The sequence below is a fragment of the Crocuta crocuta genome, unplaced genomic scaffold (genome assembly GCF_008692635.1).
Source record: "Crocuta crocuta isolate KB4526 unplaced genomic scaffold, BGI_CrCroc_1.0 scaffold26, whole genome shotgun sequence".
Lineage (NCBI taxonomy): Eukaryota > Metazoa > Chordata > Mammalia > Carnivora > Hyaenidae > Crocuta > Crocuta crocuta.
In genome coordinates, this window is record NW_027532249.1 from 3,777,363 (window position 1) to 3,792,266 (window position 14,904).

At 41.1% G+C, this 14,904-nt stretch overlaps 1 protein-coding gene across 1 annotated transcript in view; it reads right to left on the bottom strand.

Moving 5' to 3' along the window:
• Nucleotides 1–461: 461 nt before the first annotated feature.
• Nucleotides 462–14,904, bottom strand: part of RALBP1 (ralA binding protein 1) — a 48,539-nt gene continuing 34,096 nt past the window's right edge. The window contains exons 7-10 of the mRNA XM_077778106.1: nt 10,676–10,783; nt 4,240–4,361; nt 3,871–3,994; nt 462–2,163 (exon numbers count right to left, since the gene is read on the bottom strand). Of these exons, the coding sequence (XP_077634232.1) occupies nt 1,897–2,163; nt 3,871–3,994; nt 4,240–4,361; nt 10,676–10,783 (621 nt within the window). The 3' untranslated portion in view covers nt 462–1,896. The remainder of the gene's footprint in view (nt 2,164–3,870; nt 3,995–4,239; nt 4,362–10,675; nt 10,784–14,904) is intronic.

Here is a 14,904-nt window from a genome sequence, read left to right on the forward strand (position 1 = left end):
CAGTCAGCTGGCTGTACAAACGTGTGCTCCCTCAGCAGGAAGCACCTACTGGGGAAGGAGGACAGCAAACCCTAGAAACCAGCGAGGGGGAACAAGTCCACCAGGGCGAGGAGCACACAAGGAGTCCAAACAAAAGGTTAGTTCACTCTTGGGCCTTAACGAAGCATCAGACCAACTCCTCGTCGGCCACAGGACACTAACTACTTCAAAGAAAGAAGGTGCACAAAAAAACAAGATGCTTTTGGGGTTTTTTTCCTCAAATGGCTGTTGAATTTATTTGTTTGATCAGTAATGGTCCTGGCAAAAATTAGTTAATGAATGCTGAGACAACTGTAATGAAATACTAATTTTAAAAATCCATGACACCTTGATAGAAATTAGAGTTTACACAAACAAAAAAGAAACCTTCGATATTGCCAGCAAATATAAAATAAATGTAATATGACGGACAGGACAGCAAGAAGGCTTTTATACGTTTATATTTGACACCTGACCATATTTTCAGTCACCATAATATCTTCTCTCCAGATTTAAAAAAATAGTATGCTGATTTCTATAACAAAGCTTTTTTTCGTACAAAAATCAAACAATGGCCAACAAGTCACAACAGTGCAATAGGTAGAGAATAAAAAACCGCATCAAACAGGTGCTGAAAATAAATAGTAACTAGGAGAGGACAGAGCCCTCATGGGGGGTGGTTTGTTTCCATCACCTTGAGTGTGTGGGGTTTATCTTCACAGCCATGAGAGCTGACCTACCTCATGGGTGCCATTTATTCAGACGGAGGGTGACTGAACACAGGTGCCTGAGAGCCGACCTCCCAGATGCCTCAGTCACCAGAGAAGTTGCAGAAGCAAGAAAACGGGGTCGGGGATCACAGCTATCATTTAAAGGACAAATTTTTTTCTATTGCTCAATCTTGTCAATTGGGAGTCCATCAGCAGGTTCACTGAGATCATAGGATACGGGCAACTGAACCCTTTCATTTAAGAGCATATATGGCTTATTCAGGCAAAGAGACTTTTACATTCTAGCCCAAGCAAGCAATCTAAGTCATCCTGTGTTTAATGGAAGATCAGTCACATGAGAAGATCTCCGGGTTAAGAACCGATCCTCTGTGCGGATGCCTTAGGTCGGGCAGCCACCTTTGACCAACCCGGTGAAAAGCATGTGCTGATCACCGGCAGCGAGGAGCCTGCAGGAGCATGGCGGCTGCTCCTCCGCGGGGGCCACGCTGCCCCGGGGCCGGCAGGCAGGCTCACTGGCAGCTCTGTCTGTGACCAGTCAGGCCATCCTGTGACTCAGGCTCATGGACTGGGGTTTAGGGCCGTCAAAGGAGAGGGTGACAAGGGTGGGCAACGGTAACCTCAGGAAGAGCTATTCTGGCCCGTCAGGAAATCCGAGGCAGCTCCCCATTACAGAATCTGCACCGAGAAGGTGTAAAAGGCACAAGCAAGAGTGACTAGTAAGCAGAGATCCCGGAGGGTGACACTACGGGGCAATCCACAAGGCAGGAACAGAATTTACCTTGTCTGGTTCCCCCCCTTGAACGAGAGAAAGAGATCCTGATTCTGCTGTAATAAAAAGCAAAGACAGACGATTTTTGGTTTAAAAAGAAGCCACTCAAGGGTTAAAACAGTTTTAAGTTAACAAAGAAAATGAATCTTCAAATAAGCGGACACTATCTGGAAAACTCATCTGTCCCCTACAAGCCCACAATGCGTGCACTGCTTTGTCCTCCCGTGTAACCTGAGCCTGACGCGGAGAAGTCCTATGAGAGAGAGAAGGAAGAGTCTGAGGAGAAAAGACATCTTTACAGAATGTACAGCAGAGAGTTGTGCACTCTGACTCTCGGGATTACAGTAAGATGCACAGGTCTCGTCGGGTCTGGGCTGCTCAGATGGGCGTCTCCTTCCTGTCTCTGCTTGGTGACGGCTTGGCCTGCTCCTTGCCCGCCTTTGGCTGCTCCTTAGCCGCTTTCGTCTCCGGGGCGCCGTCTCTGGGCGGCTGGACGGCGGCCCCGCGCCTCTCGGGCTCCTCGTCGTCCGGCCCCGGCGGCTCAGGCTTGGCTCGCTGCAGCTGAAGCAGGCGGAGCTGCACCCGCAGCTCGATGATGGCCTCTCGCTCTTCGTGAATTGCTTGATTCAAATGATTGTTCTTTATCTTGAGGAACGACAAAAGAACAGCTTAAGCAAGAAGCTCCAAAGGAACAGATTCAGGAACAGAGAACAGTTAGCAAGGCTATCCTACACAGGAATCTATTCTGTTTAAGGCAACTCAGTTGTGAGACAGGAACACGGATGCGCAAATGAGACACGTCAACACCTCGACCCAGAATGCACAACATTCAGGAATGAAACTGCGGCTAATTACAGAAGAGTAAACACATCTGGAAAACATAAATGTACCAAGAGAAAACAGTTCGCTTAATAATATTAAATATTTCAGTGTTTAAAAGAGGTTTATGTTTTGAACTGGCTCCTAACCAGCCCTTAAGTGAGTGGAAGATAAAAGTAACTTTACCAACAATTAGAGGGGGATGTTAGAGACAGGATAAAATCCCAGATTTATCTTAAGTGAATGTCCTTTGTCTTTGGTGAACGTATTACTTTACATCTGAACTGTGCTACTTAAGCAAACTACTGGAAACTATCAGCTCTAAATTCTCTGCGTGCACTCAGCAAAGCTGAGGTAGTGAAAACAGTAGCTAATCCCAGAATCTTGCAAACCTCCCTTGGTAGCAGGATACTGGCTGCACAGTGCACCCTCCCCTCTCTGTGCTGTGACATTTCCACGCAGCATGTATCACCCAGTCTCACCTACAGCCGTGTGACTGAGCCTTTGCTAACAAGGTGTGAGCAGAAGCCCTTAACCACCAGGCATTCTTGGATCCCTTCCCCCTTCCTGCTGAGAGTGGGCAAGACCTAAGTGGCCACTCTGGACCCCAAATGTTTTCTCCTTGGGAGGAGGGCATCCTGTGTGGAATGTGGCAGACCTGGATGTCTGCCAGGTGAGGAATGTAACTGTCTTGTTCAGAGTATTCCCTGTTACAGCGGCCACACCTATATCCCAAATACTATAATTCTGGAATATATTTTCCTAGCAAACTAAAGTGCCAACGTGAGGTCTTTCTAAAGAAGAGAAGCTACCTGGTAGCCCAGATCTCAACCGCTCTTCTGCTTCTCCCATGACACACCTGTGGCTGTGGCCAGTGTCCTGGGTCATGGACCTCAGCGGACAGTGCGTTTGGATTCTGTCCACAGGACTTCTGTGGGCAGTGGTTTCATATGGAATTCTAGTTTTCTATGCAGTGGGAGGCTCTGATTTGCCCCAGCAGCTGAGCGCACCAGGATGAGGGGAAGAAAGCTGTCCCACCATTCTTAGAGTAAGACGAAAACTGCTTTCCTCTCTCAATCCCTGAGGTACAACATCTGGAGACAATGATTAATCTGGGGTAAGAAGGGAAACTCCGATTGAGATCACAGAAATCTCTTGCTTTTCACCATACGGTTGCCTCCCAGACTTTTGGTGCCGAGTTTACTCACACTGGCTGCTCCGAGGGTTAAGGGATGAAGGAAAACTTTGTCCCCATTTTACCCAGGAGAGTCAGGAGGCTCTTCCTTCTTCCACCAGCACCGCTCTTTCTGCTCATCTCTGGGAACTTAGCCCAGATCTCTCACAGCGGTTCAAGGGCAGTCACCACAGCCCAGGGATGCCCGGTGAGGCCACGCTGTGCTGCGTGCCCGGCCAGCACCGCCCTCGCCCTGCATGCTCCGGCGAGACGCCCCCTAAACTCTCTCCTCAGCCTCCCGCTGGTTCCCACAGAAGAGGACAGCCTCTAAGGGAAACTTTCTGGAAGCTGGTGCTCACTTCTAGCTCTTCGTTCTGCCTCTGTAGGTCTTCCAGAATGATCTGCAGCTCCTCTTCGTCCTCGCTCTCGCTCTCACTGTCGGAGGAGTACTCCTCTGTCTCGCTGCGGCCATGCTGCTGGCGGCTGGGGGTGGGAGGCCGAGAGAGACGGTGAGCAGAAGAATGCGCCCCGCTCCCCTCCCGCCCTTCTTTTCCAATCACCAGTTTTTCACAAGTCTACCCAATAGAGTGACTTAGGAAGACACTTAAAGATGACTGATTTGGATGCCTAGTTCTTTTGCATGGAAGTCTGAGAGATGAAACAACTATGCGTATTTTTAAGTAAACATTCTTGCAAACTTAAAACTAAAACCCTCTGCTTTCCTTTACCTCTGAATTTCAGCAATCTCAGCTCTGAGGCGTTCAATCTCTTCTTTTTCGGAGGCGATCTGTCGGCGCAGAAACTGCTCCATGGCTAGAAGCTCCTCCTGTTCAGTCAGGATCTCGTTCTCCTGAAATAATAACCACTGGTGAGCACCTTCGAGAGTATGAGTCTAGGGAATGTCACCTTTCTGGGGTCTCCTTAAATTTTTTAGCCCCATACATAACACAAGTTATAGGAAAGCTTGTACTGCAAAGCTTATAATCCTTTTCCCCTAATGTCATGGAAAGGCTGGGAAAAGGTAGACTAGCTTATTTGGGAGGAGTATCTAGATTTTTTCTTACGACATAAAATGCCACCTCAGAATCCCATGTCCTTATTTTGCAAAGTGTCCCTATGAGGCCAGCACCCTGGACACAAATGTCAAGTGGCTGTGCCTGTTTCTGACTCCCAATCTCTCCTGAATGCCTTCCTACTACTCTCTTATCTATTTCGGGGTCAAGACAGTCTTGAATAGTGTCACTGGGGAAAAGAAGGACCCAGGAGATATGCAGCTCATGTCACTATCACCTTAAAGCAGTTCTAGTAAAGGAAAGATGTTCCCAGATGAAATCTTTTCTCCTCACCAAAATCCACCGTCCTCCTCAACCCATGTCCCCAGAGATGATAAACCGTAAATACTCTGCTTTCACAGACATAACGTTTCTAAAACTGGATAACCAAAGGGAAAAAACATCCCAATCTGTTCAAGATCTAGCTAACGCCCCCAACCTAGAGAAAAGCAGCAAAGCAGACAAAATTTCAGAATTGTAAGGATATGGAAAACAAGGAATTGGAGGCAAAGGTCTCCAGCATTTCCTTCCCAACTCCTAGCTGCTGAGAGGATAGGCAATGCGACTGAAACAGAAAGACACTGTGGTCAAGTTCTAGAGGGAAGTACTCAAAGCCTCCGGCAAGCACGAGCAAGCTCCTGGAGGTGCGATATGCAGTGTTCCTTCCCCACGTGTTTCTAAACACAGATGCTTTCCCTTTACCCTAGTGGACCTGCCAAAGCTCATGTTCTGAGAAATATCTGACTAAAAAACTCTGAACCAAAGACATAATCTGGTGGCTCAGTTGGTTGAGTGTCCAACTTCAGCTCAGGTCATGATCTCGCCATTCATGGATTTGAGCCCCGCACTGGGCTCTGTGCTGACAGCTCAGAGCCTGGAACCTGCTTCAGATTCTGTGTCTCCCCCTCTCTCTGCCCCTCCCCCACTAACACTCTGTCTCTCCTCTCCCAGAAATGAATAAACAAACAAACAAAAAAAAAAGTGACAGAAAAAGGAATGAAACCGGTAAAGCTTTAGGTGGCCTACACATGTGAATTTCTGGAAGTGCTGACTGTTGTCAGAACCTACACCTTTATTTCTAGTTAACCTCTGGGAGTTTCCAGAACAGAACAATGTTGAGAAATGCAGAGAGAAAGAAAGGAGCTCATCTCCAGCTCTATGCCTGGAATACAGTAGATACTCAAGAGCTATTCATCAAATCAATGAATGAGTAATAAAGCAATTCATCTCCAGCAACTGACATTCACCCACAAAAAAATAAAATGAAAATATCTAAACAGGTGTTATCAGCAACAACAATCAGATAAAATCAATATTGTTACATTTCAAGGATCCCAAACTTTGTGGTCAGGAAGATCACATTTTAAAATATTAAAGGCCAGGGTGCCTGGATGGCTCAGTCAGTTAAGTGTCTGACTCTTGGTTTCAGCTCACGTCATGATCTCATGGTTCATGGGTTCAAGCCCCGTGTCAGGCTCTGTGCTGACAGTGCAGAGCCTGCTTGGGATTCTCTCTCTGCCCCTACCCTGCTCATGTGCATACGCACTCTCTCTCTCAGAATAAATGAATAAACTTAAAGAAAATAAAGTCCCATCTAATTAATATGAAATAAGTTACAACTAATCTATAAGTTATGAAAAACACCTATAACTCATACCTCTGTGTGTGTGTGGGTGTGTGTGGGTGTGTGTGGGTGTATGTGTATAAAATGAGAGTAAGCATCTAGAACAGTGCCCAGTAAGAAGTAATCAGTAGGGGGGTATAGTTTCTTTCTCCTGCCTAATACTTCAGCAAACACGACATACAACAGACACAATCTCATTCAGCAAATCTGAACACAGTACAAACACTGAATCAGTAATCAAAAAACCAACCAAGCAAAACCACAACCAGATGGCTTCACAGTTAAATTCCACCAAACATTTAAAGAAATAATGCCAGTCTCACAGCCACTACATCATCTTTCAAGTTTCTTTAAAAGATTCACACCTCTGTAGATGAGCTTCTCAAATTATAATATATGATGACTATTAAGAGTCTTGCAACACACTCTTAAATGACCAACAGGTCAAAGAAGAACTCAAATATCTAGAGATGAATGAAAGTAAAAACACAACATGTCAAAACTACGGGATGCAGCAAGAACAACTTGAAGAGGGAAGTTTATGGTGATAAATGCCTTCATTAAGAAAAAAGATCTCAAACAACCTATCTTTACACCTCAAGAAATTAGAAAAAGAAGAACAAACTAAAAATCAGCAGAAGGGAGGAAATAATACAGAGCAGAGCAGAAATAAATGAAACAGAGACTAGAAAAACAATACAAAAGATTAGTAAAACTAAGAGTTGGGTTTTAATTTTTGTAAATGTTGACTATTGAGAGAGCATGCATGTGCACAGAAGTGTGCACAGAGGAGAGGCAGAGAGAGAAGGAGAGAGAATCCCAAACATGGGATATGGAACTTGAACCCGCAAACAAGTTCATGACCTGAATCAAAATCAAGAGTCAGACAATCAAATGACTGAGCCACCCAGGCACCCCAAAGACTTGGTTTTTTGAGAAGACAAAATTGACAAACATTTAGCTAGAATAAAAGAGAGGACTCAAAACTATACATGAAAGAAGAAAAACTACAACTGATACCACAGAAATAAAAAGCATTATGAGAGACTACTATAAACATTTATACACCAACAAACTGGATAACTTAGAAGAAATGGTTATGTTCTTAGAAACAATACCTACCAAGACTGAATCATGAAGACTTAGCAAATCTGAACATAGTACAAACACTGAATCAGTAATCAAAAAACCAACCAAGCAAAAACCACAACCAGATGGCTTCACAGTTAAATTCCACCAAACATTTAAAGAAATAATGCCAATCTTTTTCAAATTTGTCCAAGAAAATGGAAAAAGGAATGCTCCCAAACTTCCTTTACAAGGCCAGCATTATGAGTATACCAGAGCCAGACACAGACACTATAGGAAAAGAATATTACAGGCCAACATCCTTGATGAACACAGATGCAAAAATCCTCAACAACAGATTAAAAAGATCATATACACCACAATCAAGTAGGGTTTATCTCCAGGGTACAAGGATGGTCCAACATATGCAAATCAATAAACGTGACACACCATGCTGACAGAATGAAAGGTGATCCAATGATCATCTCAATAGATGCAAAAAAGCATATGACAAAATTTGAAGTGTTTCCTTTCATGATATAAAGTCTTTTTTTTTTTAATGTTTTATTTATTTCTAGGAGAGAGAGAGAGGGAGAGAGACAGCGTGAGCAGGGGAGGGTCAGAGAGAGAGGGAGTCACAGACTGAAACAGGCTCCAGGCTCTGAGCTGGCAGTCAGCACAGAGCCCGACACGGGGCTCGAACCCACAACCGCGAGATCATGACCTAAGCGAAAGTCGGACGCTTAACCGACTAAGCCACCCAGGCGTCCCTCATGATATAAAGAAGTAAAATTATCTGTTTGCAGATGACGTGATTTTTATATATAGAAAACCCTAAAGACTCTCCAAAAAAACAAAACAAAAAAACCTGTTAGAATAAACCAATTCAGTAAAGTTGCAGCATATAATCAACATACAAAAATTAGTTCTACTTCTATACACTAACAAACTATCTGAAAAAGAAATTAAGAAAATTCCATTTACAATAGCATCAAAAAATACAATACCTAGAATATATTTAACCAAGGAAGTGAAAGATCTGAACTAAAACACTGATTAAAAAAAAAACAAAACTAAAAACACAAATAAATGGAAAAATATCCCATGTTCATGGATCAGAAGAAATAAAATTGTTTCAATGTCCACACTACCCCAAGAGATCTAAAGATTCAAAATTCCAATGGTGCTTTTGACAGAAATAGAAAAAAAAGTCCTAAAAAATGACTGTTAATAGTCAAAGCAATCCCAAACATAAGTAACAAAGTTGGAGGCATCACACTACCTGATTTCAGAGTATACTGATTTCAAAAGCTATAATAAAACAGTATGGTAATGGCAGAAAAAGACCAATAGAGTAGAACAAAGAGCCCAAAAATAAATCCACAGATATATGGTCAAAATCCACAGATATATGGCCAACTGATCTTTGCAAAGGTGCCAAAAACACATATAAAGGACCATCCCTTCAATAAATGGTGTGGGGAAAGTTGTCTCCTACATGCAAAAAATAAAACTGGATCCTTATCTTACTCCATATCTATATCTATATCTGAGTTAAAGATTTAAAATAAGACCTAAACCATAAAACTATTAGAAAACAAAAAAAAGGAAAAGGTTTCTTGGCACTTGTCTAGGCATTGGATTTTTAGATATGACCCCAAAAGCAGACAACTAAAGCAAAAAACAGACAAATGGGATTGCATCAAACTAAAAAGCTCTGCACACCAAACAAAAAAGTCAACAGAATGAAAAGCAACCTATGGAATGGGAGAAAATATTTGCAAACCATACATTAGATAAGGGGTTAACAGCCAAAGTGTATAAGGAATGCACCTAACACAATAGGAAAATAACCCAATTAAAAAGTGGGCAAAGGACCTGAATAGGCATTTCTTTTTAAGCTTATTTATTTATTTTGAGAAGGACAGAGACAGTGCAGGAGACAGAGATCAGTTGGCCATAAATCTGTGGATTTATTTTTGGGCTCTCTGTTCCACTCTATTGGTCTTTTTCTGCCAGTACCATAGTTTTATTATAGCTTTTGAAATCAGTATACTTTGAAATCAGAGGGGCAGATCAAGAGAGGGAGAGAGAGAATCCCAAGCAGGCTCCACGCTGCCAGTGCAGAGCCTGACACAGGGCTCAAACCCATGAAACCACGAGATCATGACCTAGGCCAAAACCAAGAGTCAGATGCTTAACCAACTAACACACACCTGCACCCCTGAATAGGTATTTCTAAACAGAAGACCTACAAATACCAATAGATATATCAAAAGATGCTCAGGACGCCTGGGTGGCTCAGTCAGGTGAGCATCTGACTCCTGGTTTCAACTCAGGTCATGATCTCCTGGTTTTATGTGCTTGAGCCCCACATCAAGCTCTGCACTGGCAGCATGGAGCCTGCTTGGGATTCTCACTCTCTCCTCTCTCTCTGCCCCTCCCCAACTTGTGCTGTCTCTCTCTCAAAATAAATAAAAATAAAACTTAAAAAAAAAAAGATGCTCAACATCACTAATCATTAGGAAAATGCAAATCATAACCATGATGAGATATTACCTCATACCTGTTAGGATGGCTATCAAAAAAAAAAAAAAAAAAAAAAAGTAACAATTGTTGGCAAGGACATAGAGAAAATGAATTCTTATACACTGTTGGTAGGAATGTAAACTGAACACAGCCATTATGGAAAACAGAATGGAAGTTACTAAAAAACACAAAAAATAGAATAATCCAGCAATTTCACCTCTGGGTATATACCCAAAGGAAATGAAAAGGATACTGAAGAGAAACCTTCCATGTTTACTGCAGCATTATTTACAATAGTCAAAACATGAAAACAATCCAATGGTCAATGCATGAATGGATAGATGTGGGGTGTGTATAAACACAAGTATACACAGGAATATTATTCAGCTGAGAAAGAAGGGAATCTTGCCATTTATGACAATGAACCTGGAGGACATTATGCTAATGAAATAAGCCAGACACAGGAAGACAAATACTGTATGATCGCACTGCCATGTGGAATCTTAAAAAAAAAAAAAAAAAAAAAAGCAGAATTCATAGAAGTAGAGAGCAGAACTGCAGTTACCAGAGGCTGGGGGATGGGGAAAATGGGGATATGTTAGTCAAAAGATACAAAGTCGCAATTACAAAGAATAAGTAAGTCTAGAGATCTAGTATACAAGCATGATGACTACAATTAGTAACATTGTATTAAATACTGGAAATGTACTAAAAGAATAGATTTCAGGTGTTCCCATCACAAAAGAAAAAAGAGACAATTTAATTAGCTTCACTGTAGTAATAACTTCACTATGTATAAGTCTATCAATCACGCTGTACACCTTAATTATGTACAATTTTTATTTTTATTAAAGAAATGAATTTGCAAAGTAGAAAAAAAGTTTAGCTTACCTGAGCAAGGAGAATATTTATAACTTCTTCATTTTCATTCATTTCTTCTTTGGAAACATCCTCTTTTGAAAGACTGGCAATCTCTTGTGCAATCTTGGTTTCACACTCCTGTTGGGTAAGACAAATGAAAAATAACAGCTCAGCCCATATGTAACACATATTCAACAATTTCACACCATCACCATTTCGAAGTTTCCTTCTCATTTCCTAGAATCAAAAAAGTAACAGTAACAGTCAGGTGAACCAATGGATAGATGAGCTTTGTTAACTGTGTTTCAAAAATAACATGTGTATCTTAGTTTGTGGCTGCACTCTGAAAAATGTTTAATTCTGGTTAATGTGCTCACCATACCTGGAACCCACCCATATAAATGAACTTCCGTAATTTTTTTTTTTTTTTGGACGTTGTCATTTTAAGTATACAGTTCAATTAGTTTTGACAAATGAATAGTTAAGTAACCAGCACAATAATCACAATATAGAACATTTCTACCACCACACAAAGTACTCTTGGGTTCTTCCACCATCTGCTGGCTCCTGGCAACCACTGACCTGTTTTCCGTTGCTATAGTTTTGCCTTTTCTTGAGTGTCATAAATTGAATCAGTCGGTAAAATATTTTTTTATGTGGCTTCTTTCACTTAGCATAATGCTTTTTTTTTTTTAAGTTTATTTATTTTGAGAGAGAGAGGGAGGGGCAGGGGTAGAGACAGAGAGACAGAATCCCAGCAGGCTCCACACTGGCAATGCGGAGCCCGACAGGGGGCTCCAACCCACAAACCATGAGATCATGACCTGAGCCAAAAGCAAGAGTCAGATACTTAACTGGCCAATCCATCCAGGTGCCTCAGCATAATGTTTTTATTATTCATCTATTTTGTTGTTTGTATCGATTGGCAGTTTGCTGAGTAATATGCTATGAGATAAATGTACACCAATCTGTTTATCCATTCACCAGCTGACGGACATTTGGATCCTTCCTAGTTTTGAACTATTATAACTAGAGCGGTTATGAACATTTCGTACATATATGCTTTGAGTGGGTATAAATGCTTTCTTCTTTTAAATACCTAAAAGTGGGATTGCTTGGTCATATGGTAACCATATGTTTAACTTTATAAGAAACTGCCAAACTGTTTTCTAAAATTACTATACCATTTTGCATTACCAAGAGCAACGAGAGTTCCCGTTGCCCCACATTCTTGGCAACACCTGGTATTTTTATTTTTAATCATTTTTGTTGGTCTGTAGTGGTATCTCACTGCGATTTCAATTTGTATTTCCGTAATGATAAATGATGTTGAGCACCTCTGCATGTGCGTATTTGCCATTTGTACATGATCTTTAGTAAAGTTCCTATTCAACTTTTTTACCTTTAAAAAAATGTTTAAGAGAGGGCTCACACACACAAGGGGAAGGAAGCAGAGAGAGGGGGAGACAGAATCCTAAGCATACTCCTCACTGTGAGTTCAGAGCCCAATGGGGGACGGGAAGACGAGGTGGGGCTCAATTCCATGAACTGTGAGATCAAGACCTGAGCCAAAATCAAGAGTCAGACACTTAATTGACTGAGCCACCCAGGCACCCAACTCTTTTGCCTATTTAAAAACTGAATTCTTATTATAACAAATGTACCATACTCTGGTGGGAGAACAGTGAGTATATGGGAAATCTCTGTACTTTCCCTCTCAATTTTGCTATGAATCCAAATTTACTTTAAAAAAATAAAGTCTAAAAAAACCCTTTGTCATCTTCTTAAGTTTTTTACATATTCAAGTCCTTTATCAAATATGTGTTTTGGCAATTATTTTGTCACAGCTTCTTATATACTCATTTTCTTCAGTGTCTTTTGAAGAGCATGTTTTATTTTTATTTATTTATTTTTAATGTTTATTTTGAGAGAGGAGAGAGCACCGTGAATGTGTGAGCAGGAGAGAGGCAAAGAGAAAGAGAAAGAGAGAGAGAGAGAGAGAGAGAGAGAGAGAGAGAGAATCCCAGGCAGGTTCTACGCCCTCAGGGCAGAGCCTGAGGCAGGGGTCGATCTCTCAAACTGTGAAATCATGACCTGAGCTGAAACCAAGAGTCAGATGCTCCACCAACTGAGCCACCCAGACACCCCTGAAGAGGAGGTTTTAGAATGCTGATGAAATGTAATCTAACAGTTGGTGGGTATCGTGTCCTGTTTAAGAAACTACTGCCTGACCTAAGCCAAAGTCAGTAAGATCTTCTATGTTTCCTTTTGGAAGTTCTTTTTAGGTCTTAGATTCACTTTGACTTAGTTTTTGCATATGCTGTGTGGGAAGAGTCAAGATTTTGTTTTGGTGGTTCTTTTTTTTTTTTGCATACAGATGCCCAATTGTTGCAGCACCACTGTTGAAAAGAAAATCCTTCCCCATTGAATTGTTTTACCATCTTTGTGGAAAGTTAACTGCCCATATATCTGTGGGTCTATTTCTGGACGTTCTACTCTATATGTTTGTCTTTATCTAACACCTAGTATCTTGGTTACTGTAGCTTCATAGCAAGTCTTAAAATCAGGTAGTGTGAGTCCTCCAATGTTCTTTTTCTACAATTGTTTATACCATTTGTATTTCCACATAAATTTTAAAAGAGCTTATTAATTTCTACAAAAACCACCTGTTCAGATTTTTATTGGGATTAAGTCCACAGATAAATTTGAGAAAACCTAACATTTTAACAATATTAACATAAATCACTCCATTTATTTAGGTCTTCTTTTTTCTTTTTAGATCCAATATCTGCTTGCTCATTGATAATATACAGAAATACAACAGACTTCTGTGTATCTAATCTTGTATCCTACAATTGTGCTAAATTCACTTATCAGGTTTTTTTAATAGATTTTGTATATAGACAGTCCTATTGTCTACGTATAAAGGATTTTTGGGGAGCCTGGGTGGTTCAGTCAGTTAAGCTTCCGACTTCAGCTCAGGTCATGATCTCACGGTTCATGAGTTCAGGCCCTGCGTCAGACTCTGTGTTGACAGCTGGGAGCCTGAAGCCTGCTTCTGTGTGTGTCTCTCTCTCTCTCCTTGCCCCACTTGTACTGTCTCTGTCTCTCAGAAAAAAAAAAATTTTTTTAATTAAAAAAAAAATTTTATGCATTGTCATGCTATCTACGTATAAAGACTTACTTCTCTCCAATCTGTATGCCTTCTTTTCTTGCTTTATTGCTCTAGCTAGAGCAAACCTCCATCCAGTACAATGTTGAACAGAAGTGGCAAAAGCAGAAATCCTTGCCTTATATACCAATCTTAGAAGAAAGCATTCAGACTTTCACCATTAAGTACAAATATTAATGGTAGACTTTTTCATGGACACGTTTTATTAGGCTGAGAATGAGGTTTGCTGAGAGCTATCATGAATAAGGGTTGAATTCTGCTAAATGCCTTTTCTGCATCTATTGACAGGATCTTGTGGATTTTTCTTATTTTTAGTCTTGTTAATATAATGAATTATATTACTTCTATCTTTAAAGTAATTTATTCCTGGGGCACCTGGGTGGTTCAGTCAGTTAAACGTCCGACTTCAGCTCAGGTCATGATTTCACGGTTTGTGAGTTCAAGCCCCGCATCGGGCTCTCAGCTGTCGCAGAGCCTGCTTTGGATCCTCTGTCTTCTCTCTCTCTCTGCTCCTCCCCTGCTTGTTCTCTCTCTATCTGTCTGTCAAATAAACATTAAAAAAAAAAAAGTAATTTATTCCTCAAAAGTTGAAATCAACTTGACAAAACCTTTTGAGATTTTTATAAACAAATGAGTAGCTATAAAGAGATAGAATAAAGAAAACTGGTGAATTAAGAGTAATCCACCCCTTTCTATAGTGGCTCCGGTTTGCTCTGTCATAATTCCTTTATCCGAGAGAGAGTAGGAGCAAGAGTAATGAAAACCAAACATACATTATCCTGTCACAGGTCAGAGACCCTTCATTTCAAGTCGGACAGGTTATGCCACATGGTTAACAATTACAACCATGAGGGCCAATTGGTCAGTCACTGGTCCTAGGCTGAGGCATGAGGGGAACAACAATGACAACAAGCACAGGGAGCAAAAGACAAATAATCTGGTAAGCAGGAAAAAAAAAGGAACAAAAACACACAAAGGGCTTTTGCCAATCTGCCAGTCCTAGAGAGCATGTGTAAAAATCTCATGTTTCCTCTCTGACAAAGCTAACCTCCACATAAATGCAAATCTTTAATCTCAGAGCAACATA